Source organism: Centruroides sculpturatus, unplaced genomic scaffold, assembly GCF_000671375.1.
Source record: "Centruroides sculpturatus isolate CEXI.00-Female unplaced genomic scaffold, Cexi_2.0 scaffold430, whole genome shotgun sequence".
Taxonomy (NCBI): domain Eukaryota; kingdom Metazoa; phylum Arthropoda; class Arachnida; order Scorpiones; family Buthidae; genus Centruroides; species Centruroides sculpturatus.
This window is the reverse complement of record NW_019384725.1, coordinates 563,067-579,837: the sequence shown is the minus strand read 5'-3', so window position 1 is coordinate 579,837 and position 16,771 is coordinate 563,067. Positions and strand designations below refer to the sequence as shown.

Here is a 16,771-nt window from a genome sequence, read left to right as displayed (position 1 = left end):
TGGTTTTTTTCTACGATTTCTCACGAAATTAGCTCAGAAATTTAACAGAAAAATGCTTCAGAATCGATGTTTGGATGATTCTTTACTTCTCAACTTAAAAAAACTCTTCAGTTCTTGAAAGTAAATTAAAACCAAACTATAATTCCCTACTGAATTTTCTCGTCTGATAGAAATTTCCTCACTCTTCGAGACGTTTTTTTCTTTTTTTTTTTCTATTCTCTACAATAACTTATTTTCATTTAAATTAGGAATTCAAGTAGACGAATGAAATTCTCTAACGACTCGGTTCCAATCTAGACATTTAAAATAATAATAATAATAAGAATAAAATAAGAATGGCGACTTCTATTCTTTTCCAGATGTCTTCTTTGTCTTCTAGCATCCGATTCTTATGTATTTCTATATTGTGACACGAATAGAATTCAATTTTTGACATAAAAAAATACATATCGACTGGCTTATTTTAGTAGGAATAAGAAGAAACGACTCTATAGTAACGTAAAGGATCAAGTTTCTTAAGGATTGTCCTTAAGCTTTACAAATCCTTCGTGGAAGAATTCGACTCAACCATTCCGAACGGAAAGAAATCATCGAAATTTATCGATAAATGGATTTATTTTGAAGAAAAATAAATAATAATTCGATCATTTATATATGATTTGATTTACAAGCGAAAGAATATTAGGTAAAAATTCTATCTAGAAATAGAAAGTGGGCAACGCGTGCGGGAGGAGTGGTTGATGTGTGTCACCAAAGTGTCATCTGCAGCTGTTGTGCTCTCCCTTCGACACCAATTGACAGTCTCGACAATCGACTAATTTCATCATCCTCTAAATTTTGATAATTCTGATAAAATAACAACTTTACTATATCCTTTATTATTGTCTGTCTGTCTGTCTGTCTACAATTTAAACATCTTATCACGAGATTAAACGTCGTAAAAAATATGTAAAATTATTTAATGTTTTTTTTTCTTTTTAATGGATATTTATTTATATTTTTTGCGGTGTGTTAAGAGCTTTTCTAAGAGGTTTTTATACGTAGGAGGCTTTTGCTCTCGTCTCGAATATCCTTTTATCATCGATCGGACGAGAGAGGGCGCTGTTGTTTTATAAGTGGAACGACGTTGCAGTCGGTAGTCAAATGGCTGTCGATAGTCGATACGTTGGTTTCTACGGTTTTTACTCGATGTGATGTGGTTGGTGCGCGGATTCCAAGTTATCCCGAAATTTCTCTTTCATGCAATTACAAAGAACGCCTAGTTTGAAAGCCGTTATAAGAGCTGGATCCAGAATGCTTAAAAGGGTCCATTCTCACATTAAAGTCAGGAAGTCTTCCCATTTGGAAGTCGGCCTAACTACGGTAAGCTCCAAACTTTTACCTCCTCCTCCTCCTCATCATCTTTATTATCAATAATTAAAAGATGCTCGAATTTTACGATAAAGGGTGATGAATTATACACGTTAGAACGGGGGAAATTGAAGTAAACTTTTAAATGTTTAACTATAAAAATCTCGTTTTTATATTTATATTTGAGGAAGTATTTAGTCACGGTTTGTCAACCACTGAAAATAACTTGAGAAAAATCACCATAGCAACTTGTATTTGAGGGGAAACTTGTTTCCTTTTAGCGACGTCATTCTTTCCAAGAAAACAGCAGGTTTTACAATTTAAAAAACTATTTTTATCGCCTCTTTTCTCTTCTTTTTTTTCATTTCATTCGAATTTTTCAATACTTTAATCACTTAACATAGCTTTAGGTTTGTGTGTGTGTATATATATATATATATAAAAACCCACCATTCATCGATTTTATATCGTTATTTTTCTATTGAAACTAGCTTTTTTATAAAGTAGGAAACTTTTATGGAGAGAATTATATACGTAAATACTCGCGGATTGTTATATACAAGTGAAAAATTCGAGTTAATTTCGACGAATAATTACGCACTAAACAGTAATTCGAGATAGATTAGGTGATTAAAATTATACTCGAAACATTTCTAAATGATATCGTTAATGAACCGAATCGATAATTACCGAAATATGGTGAAAATTATATTGAAAATTTTACATTGAAAACTTTCTTAATGACATCGTTTCATTCTTGTTTAATACGCCTTTTAATTTATAAAATAGTAAACAAATTGACTAAAATATCTTAAAATTAACCATTTCTAATACTAATTTGAAAATTTTTGAGGTTTTTAAGTTAATTTATTAAGCGAATAAGCTTTAAAATTAAATTTGATCAAAAATATCCTGAATTTCGTCTTTCCCTCTGAAATCTTCGGCTGACAGGAGAAACAACATTTACAGGGGCAACTCTCCGGGGAGAATAGTTTGTTAAGTATTGATGCGTTTATTTGAGTGTTTATTTAAAGTAAAATTCATTAAAATTATAAAACGTTAAGTAGAAATGTCTGATTTCTAGTTAATTTTTTCTCTCGAGTAAAGTGACCTTAAGCTGTAAATCCTTAAATCCGGATAAAGGAAATGTTATTCTTCGAAATAACCTTTGTCATTTTGATGATTCTGAGGATCTCTTCCTGATCGAAGCTTACAGGAAAGTGGTATTTAGTTGCATGTTGACTATAAGATCGCCGACAAAAGACCGAACCTTGTTATAAATAGAAAATTTAATTTAATTATCAGAAATTATTCGCTGATGCTCTCTTGTTAATAGAATTTTTAATATGGGTTGTATTAATATAATAATAGAAATTAATTTGATTAGATTTTTTTTCTCCCTACTCGTCCATCTCTATAACTTCTAACGTATTTTAATACAGTGGGCTTTTAAACTACTTAACACGGTACTTGACTTTCAGATTGCGTGCTTTGTGCACCCATCATTCCCAGATGTCACGCGCCTTTCTTACTTATCCTGCTTCATCCCCTCTTTTCTAAATGTTAAATATTCTCCCCCCTCTCCCTCCTCGGGTAAATATTCGACTTATCTTTACCTCGTCACTCCTCATCAACCATTTAGATGCTTTAATGCATTCGTTATGCCGTTGTTATCTTTCGTTATTCGAATCTGTGGGGATTTGTTGCTTACTTTCTCCCTTCTTTTCTCACTTACGTGTGTTTATTGATTATTATTAACTTCTTGTATCTATTGATCACCGACGTATAAATCGATTAAGATATGTCTCGAGCTTCTCCTTTCACTCTACTGTTTGGAAATGGAGCTATTTAAATCGTTTTAACAATAAATTAAGGAAGTTGGCGGTATTTTCGAAAGTTAAAGAAAAAAAAAAATATATATATATATATAATCCGTCAACGGATTTCTGATTAATCCTGTAATTCCGGATCCGATTTTCTTTACGGAACACGAGCATTCTATCGTTGTATCCTGTTATCATTTGTAAACAGTTGTTCTCTCTTCTCGAATCAACTTGTATCGTGTCTATCAATAGACAATTTTTTGAAAGTTGGATTAAAAGAAAACAATATAAATCTATATTAGTTCCATCAAAACTTTGTTTTTAATCTGTTACAACTGACTTTAATGGAAACAACGACCTTTCTCCTTCTTTATCTTCTATCAGAATTCTTCTTCTTCCAGAAATATCAAAGGGGGGAATCATTTATTTTTTTTTCTATTTTTTGTCTTATATTTTAAATTGTAGACCCTCGATTTAACGGAATAATTGAAGAAGGTGGTTTCTTCTATTGCCAAAAATTCGTTACATCGGGGTTCGTTAAATGAAAGTAAAAATGAAGTGGAAAGTTTTCTTTTTTTACGATTTAGGAAACGACGAAATACTGCTTAAAACAGTTTTAAAAGATAAAATAAAGAATAAAATTTATTAATAAAGCAATGCATTAAAAGTTTTCATTTAATTTATCTGTTGATTTTAATTTCAATGTTTACTGACTGCATTTAAAAGTTTGCTTTTTATATACCATTAGGACGTTAAGATTTAATTTAAAATATACAAATTATGGCTTAGAATTGTTGACTTAATTTTATATTTAATATAATTTTCGAGAGGTAAATATTTAGAGAGAATTATTTTCAGGCTCATCGAAGCAAGAGTCTATCGCAGATAGACTGTTTAGAAGGAGATAACTCGGTGAAAATAGATAACATGGAGTCAAAATCAGAACCAAACAGCACTACAGCTCCAGCACCAAATTACGCTAGTGATAGATTGCTGGTTCCTTCTCATATTGACGATATCGAAGCTAGAAACAGAGCCAGAGGAATGCAAAGGGTAAGTACATCATCTCTTTACACGGCGTATCATCATCAATATTTACACAGTCGCGCCGATAGGGCTTAACATTCTCATTTTGCATATAAATATTTATTCGTTGCTCACTTTAAACCGAAAAAACTTCCAGTTTTTCCCCCATATTTTCGTCTTATAGTGCTCATTTCTCCTAAAAAAAAAAACAAATTGATAATCTGTGCTCCTCCTCGTCTCATTCCGGATGTTGATTCCAACGTGTCGAAGGAAACAAAAGAATATTTTCCGCGATTTCTCGAATTTAAATCTTGTAAATGAATATATATTACATTTAAAATGATATAGGAGTTTAATTCGCCGTCTCTCGCATGGTTAAATTTGTGATAATTAAGTAACTGCAACCATTAAAACGGTACGTGTATCGTAAATAGTGGATTTTCTACACGGAAAAATTCTCTCGAGATTTTATGCTTTGGACTATAGCATAATCGTTTAATAAGCATAAAATTTTAAACGATTCTCACTTATTTCCATTCATTTGTATCGATTTTTAAAGGATTTAATGTAAGAAATATCCCATTTAAATCGTAACATCACCGCCGGAGAACGAATAGAAGGTGTAATTGAAAATCCGTTTATTAAAATTTCTGCACTGATAATTTATTATAACAGTTAATAAAATTCGCGAATTCGTTCGAGCAATTAACAGGATTATTTCGATAGAAATTAAATAAGAATTTTCTCAAAAAATTCTAACAAGAGAATTCCAATTTATTAAAAATTCTGAAAATCTGATAAAGAATGCATTAAAAAATATCATTTCTCGTATAGGAATTCGTTATGTTTTACCAAAATAAGTAAAAAAAATCGTTAGAAAAATTCCCCAACTGATTTTTTTCCCTGTGTATAGAAAATTCCTAAGGGATGCATTCCTCAGCATTTCCTTAGAAAAGAAATTTAGAGTAGAAATTCTTGGAAGGATTTCCTTCACGAGGACCATTCCTAACCAAAAAATATCAGTAGCAATTGTATAGTAATCCCGTAATGATCAGTCTTTTCTCCATTCATTTCTTTACTAAAATAGAAAAAAGTAAAGAGTAAGACATACGTCTCCTATCGATTTTTTTTATAAATAAGTGAAAGATGTTGTTCTATAATAAGTACTAATGTAACTGTAGTGAGTCTCCTATCGATGCGTAATCCTATTTTTATGATTTACGAGTATTAAAGTTTTGTAATTTATAAAATTATTCACGTCCAACGTAGAAAAACGCGAAGAAAAATTAACTCTCTTACGTGCAATAAACGTCATACCGTTGTATAGGATAAAGGGAGAATGTAAGCGCCGGGAAGATAAGAGTTAATCCTACTTATCTCCGTTAAAACTGGTTTAAAAAAGAATTGTTAAAGGATAGAGAAAAACTTCATCCGATCGTCGAACAATAAATTCAATTACTAGTCTATAAACGGTATTATGAGGTCGGAGCATTTATCAAATTCTGCAGAAACCAAAACGAAAGATTTATCGAAGGAGAAAGAAAGGTAGAAGCTTGACGATTTGTCGAAAGAAGTGATCCTTTTTGATTTCCCATCCGACAGTCAATGCTCTCTGGAGATTTGGCTTTCTCGGTTGCCACTACCTTTTTCTCTTTGTTATCCCGATGCAGCCAGTAAATTTACTGAGAAGAGAGACTTTGTCCATCCATTGTACACGTTTTTTAAGTCGGGATAGGCCACGAGAATTCCAAGAAATTAAGGATGCGGTTTTTAAATTATTTTTAAAAACACTTTTCCCCTGTTTTTAAACAAAGTTTTCTCGTTCTAAACCCACTTTTACTTGTTCTAAACCTCCGTTTTCTCGCACTAAACCTATTTTTCTCGTCTTAAACTCCTTTTTCTCGCAACAATTCGTGCAATAAACGACCAAATTCCTCCACTTCAACCATGAGAGACGTCCAGGAGAGCGTGTATGGCACGATAATTACCCAACGTGTATTTCTGTCCTTAACGCTTAATCTCTTTATTAAACTAGACTTTTTTTCTATTTTTAAATGAGTAGAAATATTATTAATAAAGTAATTTATTACATCCAAAAAAAATAAAAATAAAAAAATTATTTGTAGATGTCGAGTAAAGAATATTTCCGAGTGAGTTTCGAGATGGCTTCCGATCTTCCAGATGAAGTTATCCCAGCCGCTCATGGAATTGCTCTCAGGTAATTTATTATTATTTTATATTATTCTAACTAGATTACGTACTTTTCTAACTGTAAAAAGAAAAGGATCGGAAGCCTGTAAATATAAGGAATTTCTTATTTTAAACCCGAGAAATAAGCTTGTAAAATAGACTTAAAGTGAAAATATATCTAGTGACTTTGAATGGTTATCTGTAAAATGCTGTATACAAGTTTTATAAGTGTGTTAGCTGTAAAAAATAACTTTATCTTTGTTCCATTTTTCGACTGTGTGTATGTGTGTCAGGAGGAGTTCTCTCTCTTTCTTTAAAGAAGATTTTCTCTTGAGAGATGAGTGTCAAACAGCTTTAGAATATTTGGAAAAACATGTTTTCATTTTTCACTCTTGGGTCCTTCTCAACATATTCAGTTAAATCTTTCATTCAGCTCTCTTTTCATCCCATTCTCCTGAGAGACGTTTTATGTCAATACACCTTTTCAAACCTATTCCAGAGCTAAACTTACGATAAGACGTAACTAAGTTATTTAAAATTAAACGATGATTTAAGAGGAGAAAAAACTTGAATTCTCTTCATAATATAACTGCTAATCACCGACGAGATTTAGCATTTTAATCTTAGAAGTTTATGTAATTCTTCGTATCTTCAGCTTGCATCTAAGAGAAGAAAGAAAGAAAGCGAATTTTTATTGCTTCTTCCTTTACTTTTATTTAGAAAATGTAATTTTATTTACGTTTTAAAGTGATATTTTACGTTTGTAAATCACTCTGACATTTATGCATCGCCTCGTTTCCTTTGTAAATTAACATATAATTATACTAAAATATATGCGAATGCGGAGATTCACTTAAGATGATTTCATTTTATAATCTTATAGGGAAGGAATTAAACTAAGTTTTCGCTATTTATGTCAACAGAACTTTGAACTTTCCTGAAAAAATTCTTATCGTTTCGCATCTCTCGAAGTATAAACGACGAATTTAGACTTCTAAAAACGAATATCTGGAGGATTTTCGATAGGATTTTTGATATGTTTCTATGAATAAATACATGAAAAAATCTTTCCAGTAGATGAAAAAATCTATTTCAACGTAAAAATTGCAGTAAAAACATTAAAACAAACGCATAATATCGTATGTTAATGCGCTCAATTGGTCGTTTAGCATGTGTTTAGAGCCAATTTTAAGGAAGAATCTTTACTTTCTATCGTCTAAATCCGGATGTATTTTAAGCGGAACGATATTCATTTATTACGAGAGCGACCATAATTCCGAATTTTGACGTTATAAGTGCCAACGAAGTGCCATTTATGTTATATAAATTGGACGTCGACCAATTAATTCAAGCGTTGCGTGGAAAGTAAGTCTCTATCAGATTTTGTAACGTATCAATAGAAAAAAAAATAACGCTTTTGTTGCAGGAATAATGATGTAGGTGGAGGCTGGATATAGATTTAAAAATTGGAATCATACCAGCCATTTCTGAATCACAAAGTGCTGTAAGCTATGCTTGAGTGTAAAGTAAATTCGAGACGAAGCCCTACATCTTGTTTCTGAATCCGTACAAAAACCGCGGTTATAAATAGTTAAAGTTTTACTCTATTCCAGGATAATATCTATGTTTATATTACTATAATTCCCAAATTGTTTTTCTTGTCTGGGATACGCCCTTTACGTGATAAACACACCCTTGTTTATTAAACTCCTATCGATTTCTACTATAGAAGACGATAATTTTTAAATTAAAATGACTTAAATCTAATTAAATTTCTAAATAAATAACTTACTCGCTCTCTCCTTCTCTTGTATTAATAACGAGTTTATCAATTTTTATCAAATAACAGCATCCTCATCACTCGTATCCACGCAGCATCCGCATCATTAGATTCTGCAAGGAAGAACGGCTCTGAAACGGTTTTAATAACTAAATTTCTTTGAAAAAAAAAGTGTAGAAAAGATGACTCTGATTTGGGAATTGGAGTTTAGATTTAATTTCATACTTTTCATGTTTCATGCAAATTAACTATGAATAAATTTCGTGACCACGTTCTGTAGGTGTGTCACTTTGCTGTATTAACGTGAATTTTCCTTTAATTTTTATACATAATTAACAAGCCGGAATTAGAATATTAAAAGCGATAGAAGAGGCATTCAATCACACATGTTAGCGTGAATATTCTTTTTTTTTTTTTTTTTAATTCTTCGAAAACGTCGTGTTTTAATTAGAATTAAAATCCATCACAGTTTAAATAACCATAACTTATTTTTCTACGGGGAAATTTATATATAAAATACTTAATTCTGTACAACGTAAACAACTTTAATGAGGAGAAAACCTTTCAAAAATATATCTTATAACGTTTTACACAACATAAAATACTCTGAAAAGACGTTTTGAATATTTGAAAAGGTAAAACTGTGGATTTTAAGTAATGACATTAAAGATAATTAGATAAGGAGAGGAATTTATTGGATTTAAAGATGTTAAATATTCAAAAATTAAAACCTGGTTTAGTTCTATTAATTAGAAAATGACGAAGATGTAAGGGGTTTTTTTTCCATAAAAGATACAAGACGAAGGAAGATTAGTGTAAGAAGTAGGAACAAAAAGCTGTCGTCCTCAGTCATCATCAAGTGAAGAACTCGATAACTGGATTAACGTATTGAGAAAGAAAAAAGGGGAATGACCATTGATTTTCTTTTGGAAATTACGATATTACAGTAATGATTCCTCTTATGTTTTCCTATATAAGCTTTCAGAATTGATCTGAATGTTTATGTCGATTCTAGCGCACGATATTTTATTTTTGACACGAACGAATCGATAATTTTTATACTTAAATCTTAATTTTTTATCAAAACATCTGAGATTTGGAAAGGAAATTTACAGTTTATAACTAAGAATTTGGCTCGTTTTACACGTCTTGTCGTTGTAGGTGTAGATTCAACCCTGACTAATTGATGATGAAACGAGATGATGGAGAAAAATATCAATTTAACTTGATCATTTTTCATTTTATTATCTTACAAGCTAATTTTTCTTCGTTTGGATATCAAAATAACCCTTTCCTCCATAATTTTTAAGGGATTTAGCCCTTAACATAATTTTTCTTATAAAGCAAGATAGCTTTAGGTACATTTTCTTATGGAAAATAATAATAATCTTACGCTCATTCTCGCTAGAAAAATAAAACAAATTTAATTGTACTTATCCATAGATCATTGTTTAAAAAGATTTTTGGCTTGGGAACTGAGAGTAAACATCTTTTCTTCCTAATTACATAGGTAAATTGACTAGGAATGACCCAAAAATCATTCTATAAAATAACTTTATATCGTCTAATCTGTGCCTATTATGTTTAAAGAATATATCAAAAGATAAACATGTTTATATCTGGGTCTTTTTCTCGTGTGTATTTATAGAAATTGCCATTATTATTGCTAAAGAATCCGAACTCTCTTCGGAATCAGTCATCAATCTCGGACGTTGTTTCGTGTTTTGTGAGTGGTATAACAAATTGATTAGGTCCTACGTCGTCTTCCCCCTTCGGACATGACGACTCGACTCGATTTAAGTCAAAGAAGTCAACAGGATATTGTTTTATTTCTAACCAAAAGTAATAGAAACATGGGATTTTCCATTATTTTCTTTTATTTTTATGCACGGAATGTAAACACATTTAGCAATTAAACTATTAAAGAAACGTTTAAAATGTTTTCAACTTATGAATAAAAACAAACTTTAAACTTTGAAAAATGTACAAAATCTAGTTTTAAATTAGAAATTTCCTGTAAAATAGGCGACTTTTAAATGTTTTTCTCGACTTAAATCCTAAATAAACACAATTATAAGCTTAAAAGTCATAAAAACAATTATTTTCGCCAATAAAAAGGGATTTTAAAGTAAATTTCCTTTATTTAAGTGAAATTTCCTTGTAAAATATCAATTTTAAACCTTTCTATTCCTTTATAATCTCTATTACTAGCAACTGAGTAATAATGACAAAAACTATAGGAAACTTGTATAGAACAAAAATAACACAATTAAATAGTAGAAAGCGTCGAAATTTGTTTTAAACAACCCCCTGCAGAACTATACATTTATAAAGTAATTTAGTGTATTTCTTCCTTTTATTGATTTCGTCTACGAAAACATTTTAAAAAGAAGCGTCAAGACAAAGAATAGTTATTATACTGAATAAAAGTAGTTTTAAATAAAAGAAAATTAAAATATTTGGCTGCTTTTGAGAAGAATTTACAGCAGAGAATTGCCATTTTCACTTCTCTGATTCTTTCTCCCTATACTTAAGCTATACAAAATTTACAAGACTCGAAAATACGGCTATTTTGGTATAACGAAAGAACTTTTCGTGCGGATCGACTCTATTTTTTATTTATTTTTTTCAAGCATTTTTGGTTTTTTCCTGCTTTTTATATAGAAATAAAAACCCCATTTTAAAACTTAAAAATAATACTGCAAATTTGAATAATTTTAATTTATAATCGTTAAAAAAGAAAGTTATAATCGAAAGCACGTGATTAAAAAATTCATTAATTTCAGAAATCACGTGATTTAAAAAGTCAATTTCAGAAATCACGTGATTTTTAAAAAGTCAATTTCAGAAATCACGTGATTTTTAAAAAGTCAAATTCAGAAATTACGTGATTTAAAAAAGTCAATTTCAGAAAGCACGTGATTAAAAAAAGTCAATTTCAGAAAGCACATGATTAAAAAAAGTCTATTTCAGAAATTACGTGATTTAAAAAAGTCAATTTCAGAAAGCACATGATTAAAAAAAGTCAATTTCAGAAAGCACGTGATTTTAAAAAGCGTCAATTTCAGAAAGCACGTGTATTTGTCTGTTATTAATTTAATCACATTCAGTATTAAACTATAATAAAATAAATAATTTTATTGACATAAAAACTAGTAATTTTTATGTATAAAATTATATAAAAGTATAAGATTTATATAGGCCTATATATAAAAAATGTTATTAAGAATTTTATATTTGTTATTTTATTTTATTTTTTTTGTTGTTCATTTTCTTGAAGTTTTAACCTCTAAAAATACGAAAACAAAAATATAATTTACTACGCAAATAAAATCAAATTTTAAACTTTAGAATTACGTATAAATATTTTACGAAGTCGTATCGAGTTAATTAAAAATCACAAGGAAAGAAAATGTTTAAATAATGAGAGTTGGCTTAAAATTTAATTTAATTTTTATCTTATTATAAATTTATAACAAAATTGCCGACGTCCTAACTCATTATATGAATATTTTGAATAACGTTTCTCACTCCTTATGACGTCAGTTGACGTTTTCTAACAGTAGCTAGATCAATAGAATGTATGACAACAGCATGCAAATGTCAGGCCAAACCCCCTTTTAATCCATTCCCTCCATAAAAACATACCTTCCTCTCCTCCCCTCTTCTACCGTCATCGTTCTCCGACTACCACGAATATTTTAATTAAATTTCTATAAAAATGCATATTTGTAATCTTAAAATCTCTATATATATTATTTACCCCCTCAATTTTACTTACTTCATAATTAAATAATACGGAATTTTATAAGTATACAAGTCATTTACATAGGCGAATTTTTTTAAGTTTAAAATTCTTAATTTTAACTTACTTTAACTAATTTAAATTCTTGAAAACGTACACTTTACTATCGAATTTTTCAATAGAAATATTAAAAATTCGATTGTTGGCATTTGACCTTTTTGATTCGGTTCGACCAGACGGCTTTAATTACTTGTAAAATTTATTATTTATGTTTATTTTAATGGGTTTTACGTAATTATAAACGTAAATTTTCTCTAATAACCACGTTATAAAATCAGATGGGTGATGATTATTGTATATAATACCAGTTGACCCCCCTATAACACTTGATTTTTCCCGTTTTATATGAATTCCATGTTGTACGAGTCACTTAGATTTTACAAATACGAGTGCACGGCTACGAATGGCTCACATATTTGTAAAATCTAAGTGACTCGTACAACATGAAATTCATATAAAACGGGAATAATCAACAGTGTTATAGGGGGGTCGACTGTACTCACTTAACGTGTGAAAAACGCTATAATATAACACCAGAGGACTAATATTTTGTCTCCAAACTTATAGTTTTAAGAAGAGAATATTTAAACCCGATCAGAATCGATTTTAACTGTTAAGAAAAATCGATAGGTTATTCATCTAACACCTGGAAACGTTATAAATTCTCTCAGCTATTATTATTATTATTTTCTTAACAAATTTTTGATTATATTTTCAGAGAAGCGTTACAAGGATTATTGGAGTATAGAGGGATAGATATCAACGAGGTGAATATATTTTTAGACTCTTCTAGTACTCCTCTACCCCTTCAATTCGAAACTTTTCGTTTGGGAGGACATCACTTAACAGTTAAAGGTAAGTAAGAATGATGATAAGTAGTTTTATACTTAATTCCTTCGTAATTGTTATGGGATTTTTCATTCTCCCGTAGGAAGTTAAAGCTAAGTTTTATTAATTTTCTAGAATTTTTCTTTATTATTCTCTCGGGAATTTTATTATTCATTCGAAGGAAAAAAAATTGTTTTAAATAGTCTATTTTAACGGGTGAATGTCTCTCTTTTATATTGATTTTTTAAAATATTTTTTTACAGTTTTCTAGTTATGCAAGGAGATTTTTTGTTTGTTTGTTTGTTTGTCTGTCCGTAACGCATTCGAAGAATATCTCAAAAATAACTTGGAGACTTGAAATTTAAGACAATTTTTGGGCCTCCAACATTCTTCGAATAGATTTAGTTAGAACCGGATTTAAAGGTCTAGCAACTGTAATAAAATTTTATTACATAATACTAGACAAATTCTTGAATATAATTAGTATTCTGTTAATTGAATAAATTATTATTAATAATGAAAATAATAAGAAAATTAAGAAGATTAATAAGAAAATATTAACTATATTGTTAATTCTGTTCGACGATAATTGATTTTTTTTTTCACGTGTATGTCTACAAATTGAGTTTGTAAATGGCCAAAATAACCGAGAATCCGGGTTCGAATTAGTGATTTTTTTAGTGGTTTATTTATTAAAATGGAAACGTTTCGTCCCGTTCTTCTTCCACGTTAACTGACCCGCACGTAATGGACAAAATTGAAACTTCGTGTGTCTGGACCAAATCCAATCCAATGCATTTCAGTTTCGACTCGAGCTGAACTCAGCTCATTATTAACTGAACGTTACCCTACAAAATATCCTTTTTAGGCAAGAATTCGAGTATGAAATATATAAAATTTGGTTCATTTACATTAAAATTACTACTAGTAACCACCATTTTGTACATATATAAGGAAATTGTCCTTTTTTTATACGCATTTTATTCATCAGGATGAATAAAATGCGTATGAAAAAAGGAAAATTTCCTTATTTATTTTATAATACTTTTATGGCAATTAAACAACCGATACACTTCGCAATCTAATCGAATCCCTCTCGTGTAAATCACGATAGGAAAAAAAATATATTAATTTTGTTTACACACACAAAAAAGGAAGGTTTCTTTTTTTTCCTCTGTGTGTGTGGTGGATGGAAATTAGGAATTTCTTGAATTAATGTGGAAGGATGCACGAGACAGATGTTGCTGTTTTCACAAAACCTGCGGCGGGTGTCACTTCATCTAGGATGACTGATCATGTATCAGCTCGGGGCAATGTTTTCTTTTGGGCCTACTTTATTTATAGCTTGCATACAACGTGTCTGACGTTCAGACTTTCTGACAGCCATCTTTTTCATTTTTTGAATGTTTTCCCCCTTCTTTCTTTCGCCATTAACTAGTTACTTTGTTCGATTTTCTTCCCTCTCTCTCTCTTACTTTTAGGAAAAAAAAAAGTTGAATTATTAATTTCGAATTAATTAAATTCGACGTTATTATTTATACCCGTTGTAATTCTGTTTACTCTGTGCTATTTCTTAATTTATTCTCTCTCTAAATTTCGTGAGGAATCTCTTGTTTTCGAGTCAAACTTTGAGAGAAAAATAACATTTAAATCGAACAGTTAGAACCGTATAAAATCAAAATACAGTAGAGTAGCATTAAGTAAATTAATTAAGTAATCGGTAAAATTCGCTTCGGTTAAGTAGGAGTTTCGATTGGTAAACCGAGAGCTCTTTTGGGAACAATAAAGCCGGGCCATTCAACTCTAATCCGGAAACTACGTTAAATAAGCGAAATTTACCCTTTATAATAAATAAATATAAATATTTACACCCTTTAATGGCACAAATTAATCACTAAATCCAGGCCAATGCCAAAGTAAACACGCACTCTCCGAACAACGTCTCGATCTTATCGTCGACGTCACGCGCCGTTCGGCTCGTGACGTCATTCTACTCAACCCCCCTCTTCTCACCCGATTTAGGGATTATCTACGCCACTTCAGTTTTATTTACCAACCGAATTTGGCTCACGGCAGCGATCTTAAACACTTCTTTTTTTTTACCTAAAAGTTCTAATTGTTAGTACGACACCCGCAAAATGGTGGAAGGGTGCCGCTCGCACGCAATAAATCGAGCATGCGCGGACGTAACGGTAAGAGGGGGGAAGAGAGAGAGGGGGAGACTGCGATAAAAGTCCAAAGATTAGATATTCATGAAAAAAATATGGCCGTAAAAGCTAAATTGAAGACGTGCGACTCTCTACCCTGCTTGTTTCTAGGTGAGGTGTTGTATTTTTATAAATCTTTTAATACTTTAATCGATATCGATTGCCACCATCGATGGGTTTACAAGTAGACGAAAGTGGACGGGTGATTATTGCCTTTCCACTTTGTACTTTCCCTTTTTTCTGTAAAGTAGGCCACTGCCTTTGTTACACTTAACTTTGTTTCTTCTCCCTTAAGAAGCGTTACGTCATACGCCCCCGTTCGCCCTTTAAAACGGGTCCACCGTTCGATAAATGTCATTCTAAACAAAATCAATTTTAAGTTTACCAAATATTTAATTTGTGGCAACACTTGGCTAATAGACGAACTTATTCCATTTCTAAATATAGACCACGCTATTTTCATTCGCCTACTCGCTGCCATTTATACAACGTGGAATTGTTTCCATTTAACCTTATATCAATCAATTCTTAATCCGTCTTGCGTGAATTTCGCTAATTACGTAATAATAATAATGTAAATCACGTCTTGCGTAATGAAGTATTTTAATTATAATTAAGTGCTTTTTTTTTTATGTAACGACCTTGCAGATCCGCTCAATAAGCCAGACTTTTAAACCTTAAAATATGCGTAATTTTTTTTATAAATTCCGCTGTAAAATTACATTATCGACGTTTATTTTACGCTAGAATATGTTATAAACTCAATTATTAAGTTATAACCTTAATAAAACTCGATTGAAGCATCTAACACCCGCGATGTTGGCTTCAGAAAAGTCCAATTTTCTAAATATTTAGAGTTAGTAAACGCTTAAACTTTGGTTCCATCAGCTAAATTACAGAGTTAGGAACCACAAAATACAATTTTTATGGTAATAAATTGCTTAAAATATTATCAAATCGAAACTTTTCTAAAGTGCTTAGTAATTAGAGAGATACCTTGCCTTATCGAGTCACCAAACAGTTTTTTCTTACTGATAACTGCTTGTAGAGTGGGTCCTATCATTTAATGGTTATTAGCATGAGGTGTATTAAGATTAATTTAGAGATTATAATTAACTTTATTCTAAGAATTCCTTATCAGTAACTGATGGATCTTGATATCTTATTGTTGAAACTGGCATGCAACAATAAAGTTTTGCTTTCATTTTTAATGCCCATTCTACCATATTTATTCATTTATCCTCTTCTATTTTTATGTGATTTGACAAAGTGATGTTTGATGGCATTTTTTATTTAGATTTTTCTACTTTTTCTTCTCCTTCCTTCATCTTTCTCTCTTCTTTCACATGCAAATTACTGAATTGAATGAGTTCTTGGCTTTATAACTCTTCTATGTCTATCTGATCATTATGGGGTTATATCCGAGCGAAAATTTTTAGGTAACAGCTGCGCTCTTTTCTATTAAGTGTAAAATCGCTCGTTTCTGCGAAATTATAAACTCTGCTTTAACAACTTGTGGGATTTTAATGAAATTAAAGCGAATTTTTTAAAGAATAAATGCATTTTTCTTCTCGTGGATAGTGATTTTGCACTAAATTACGCTTAGTAAATGCACTAAATTAACAATTTTTACTGGCATTTTCAAGCAAAAAAAAAAAAAAGATGATTTCTGCATAATTTATAGACAGAGGAAGTTGTTTTTTGTAGTCGTTTTTCAGAGGATAAAAATTATTTTTGCATTAAATCGAATTTTTTCGTGCAA

General features: G+C 30.6%; 1 protein-coding gene across 1 annotated transcript in view; it reads left to right on the top strand.

Moving 5' to 3' along the window:
• The window catches only part of LOC111628101, a 104,480-nt gene that overhangs the window by 31,816 nt on the left and 55,893 nt on the right, over window positions 1–16,771 (top strand). The window contains exons 7-9 of the mRNA XM_023371823.1: window positions 4,032–4,226; window positions 6,326–6,417; window positions 12,693–12,829. Of these exons, the coding sequence (XP_023227591.1) occupies window positions 4,032–4,226; window positions 6,326–6,417; window positions 12,693–12,829 (424 nt within the window). The remainder of the gene's footprint in view (window positions 1–4,031; window positions 4,227–6,325; window positions 6,418–12,692; window positions 12,830–16,771) is intronic.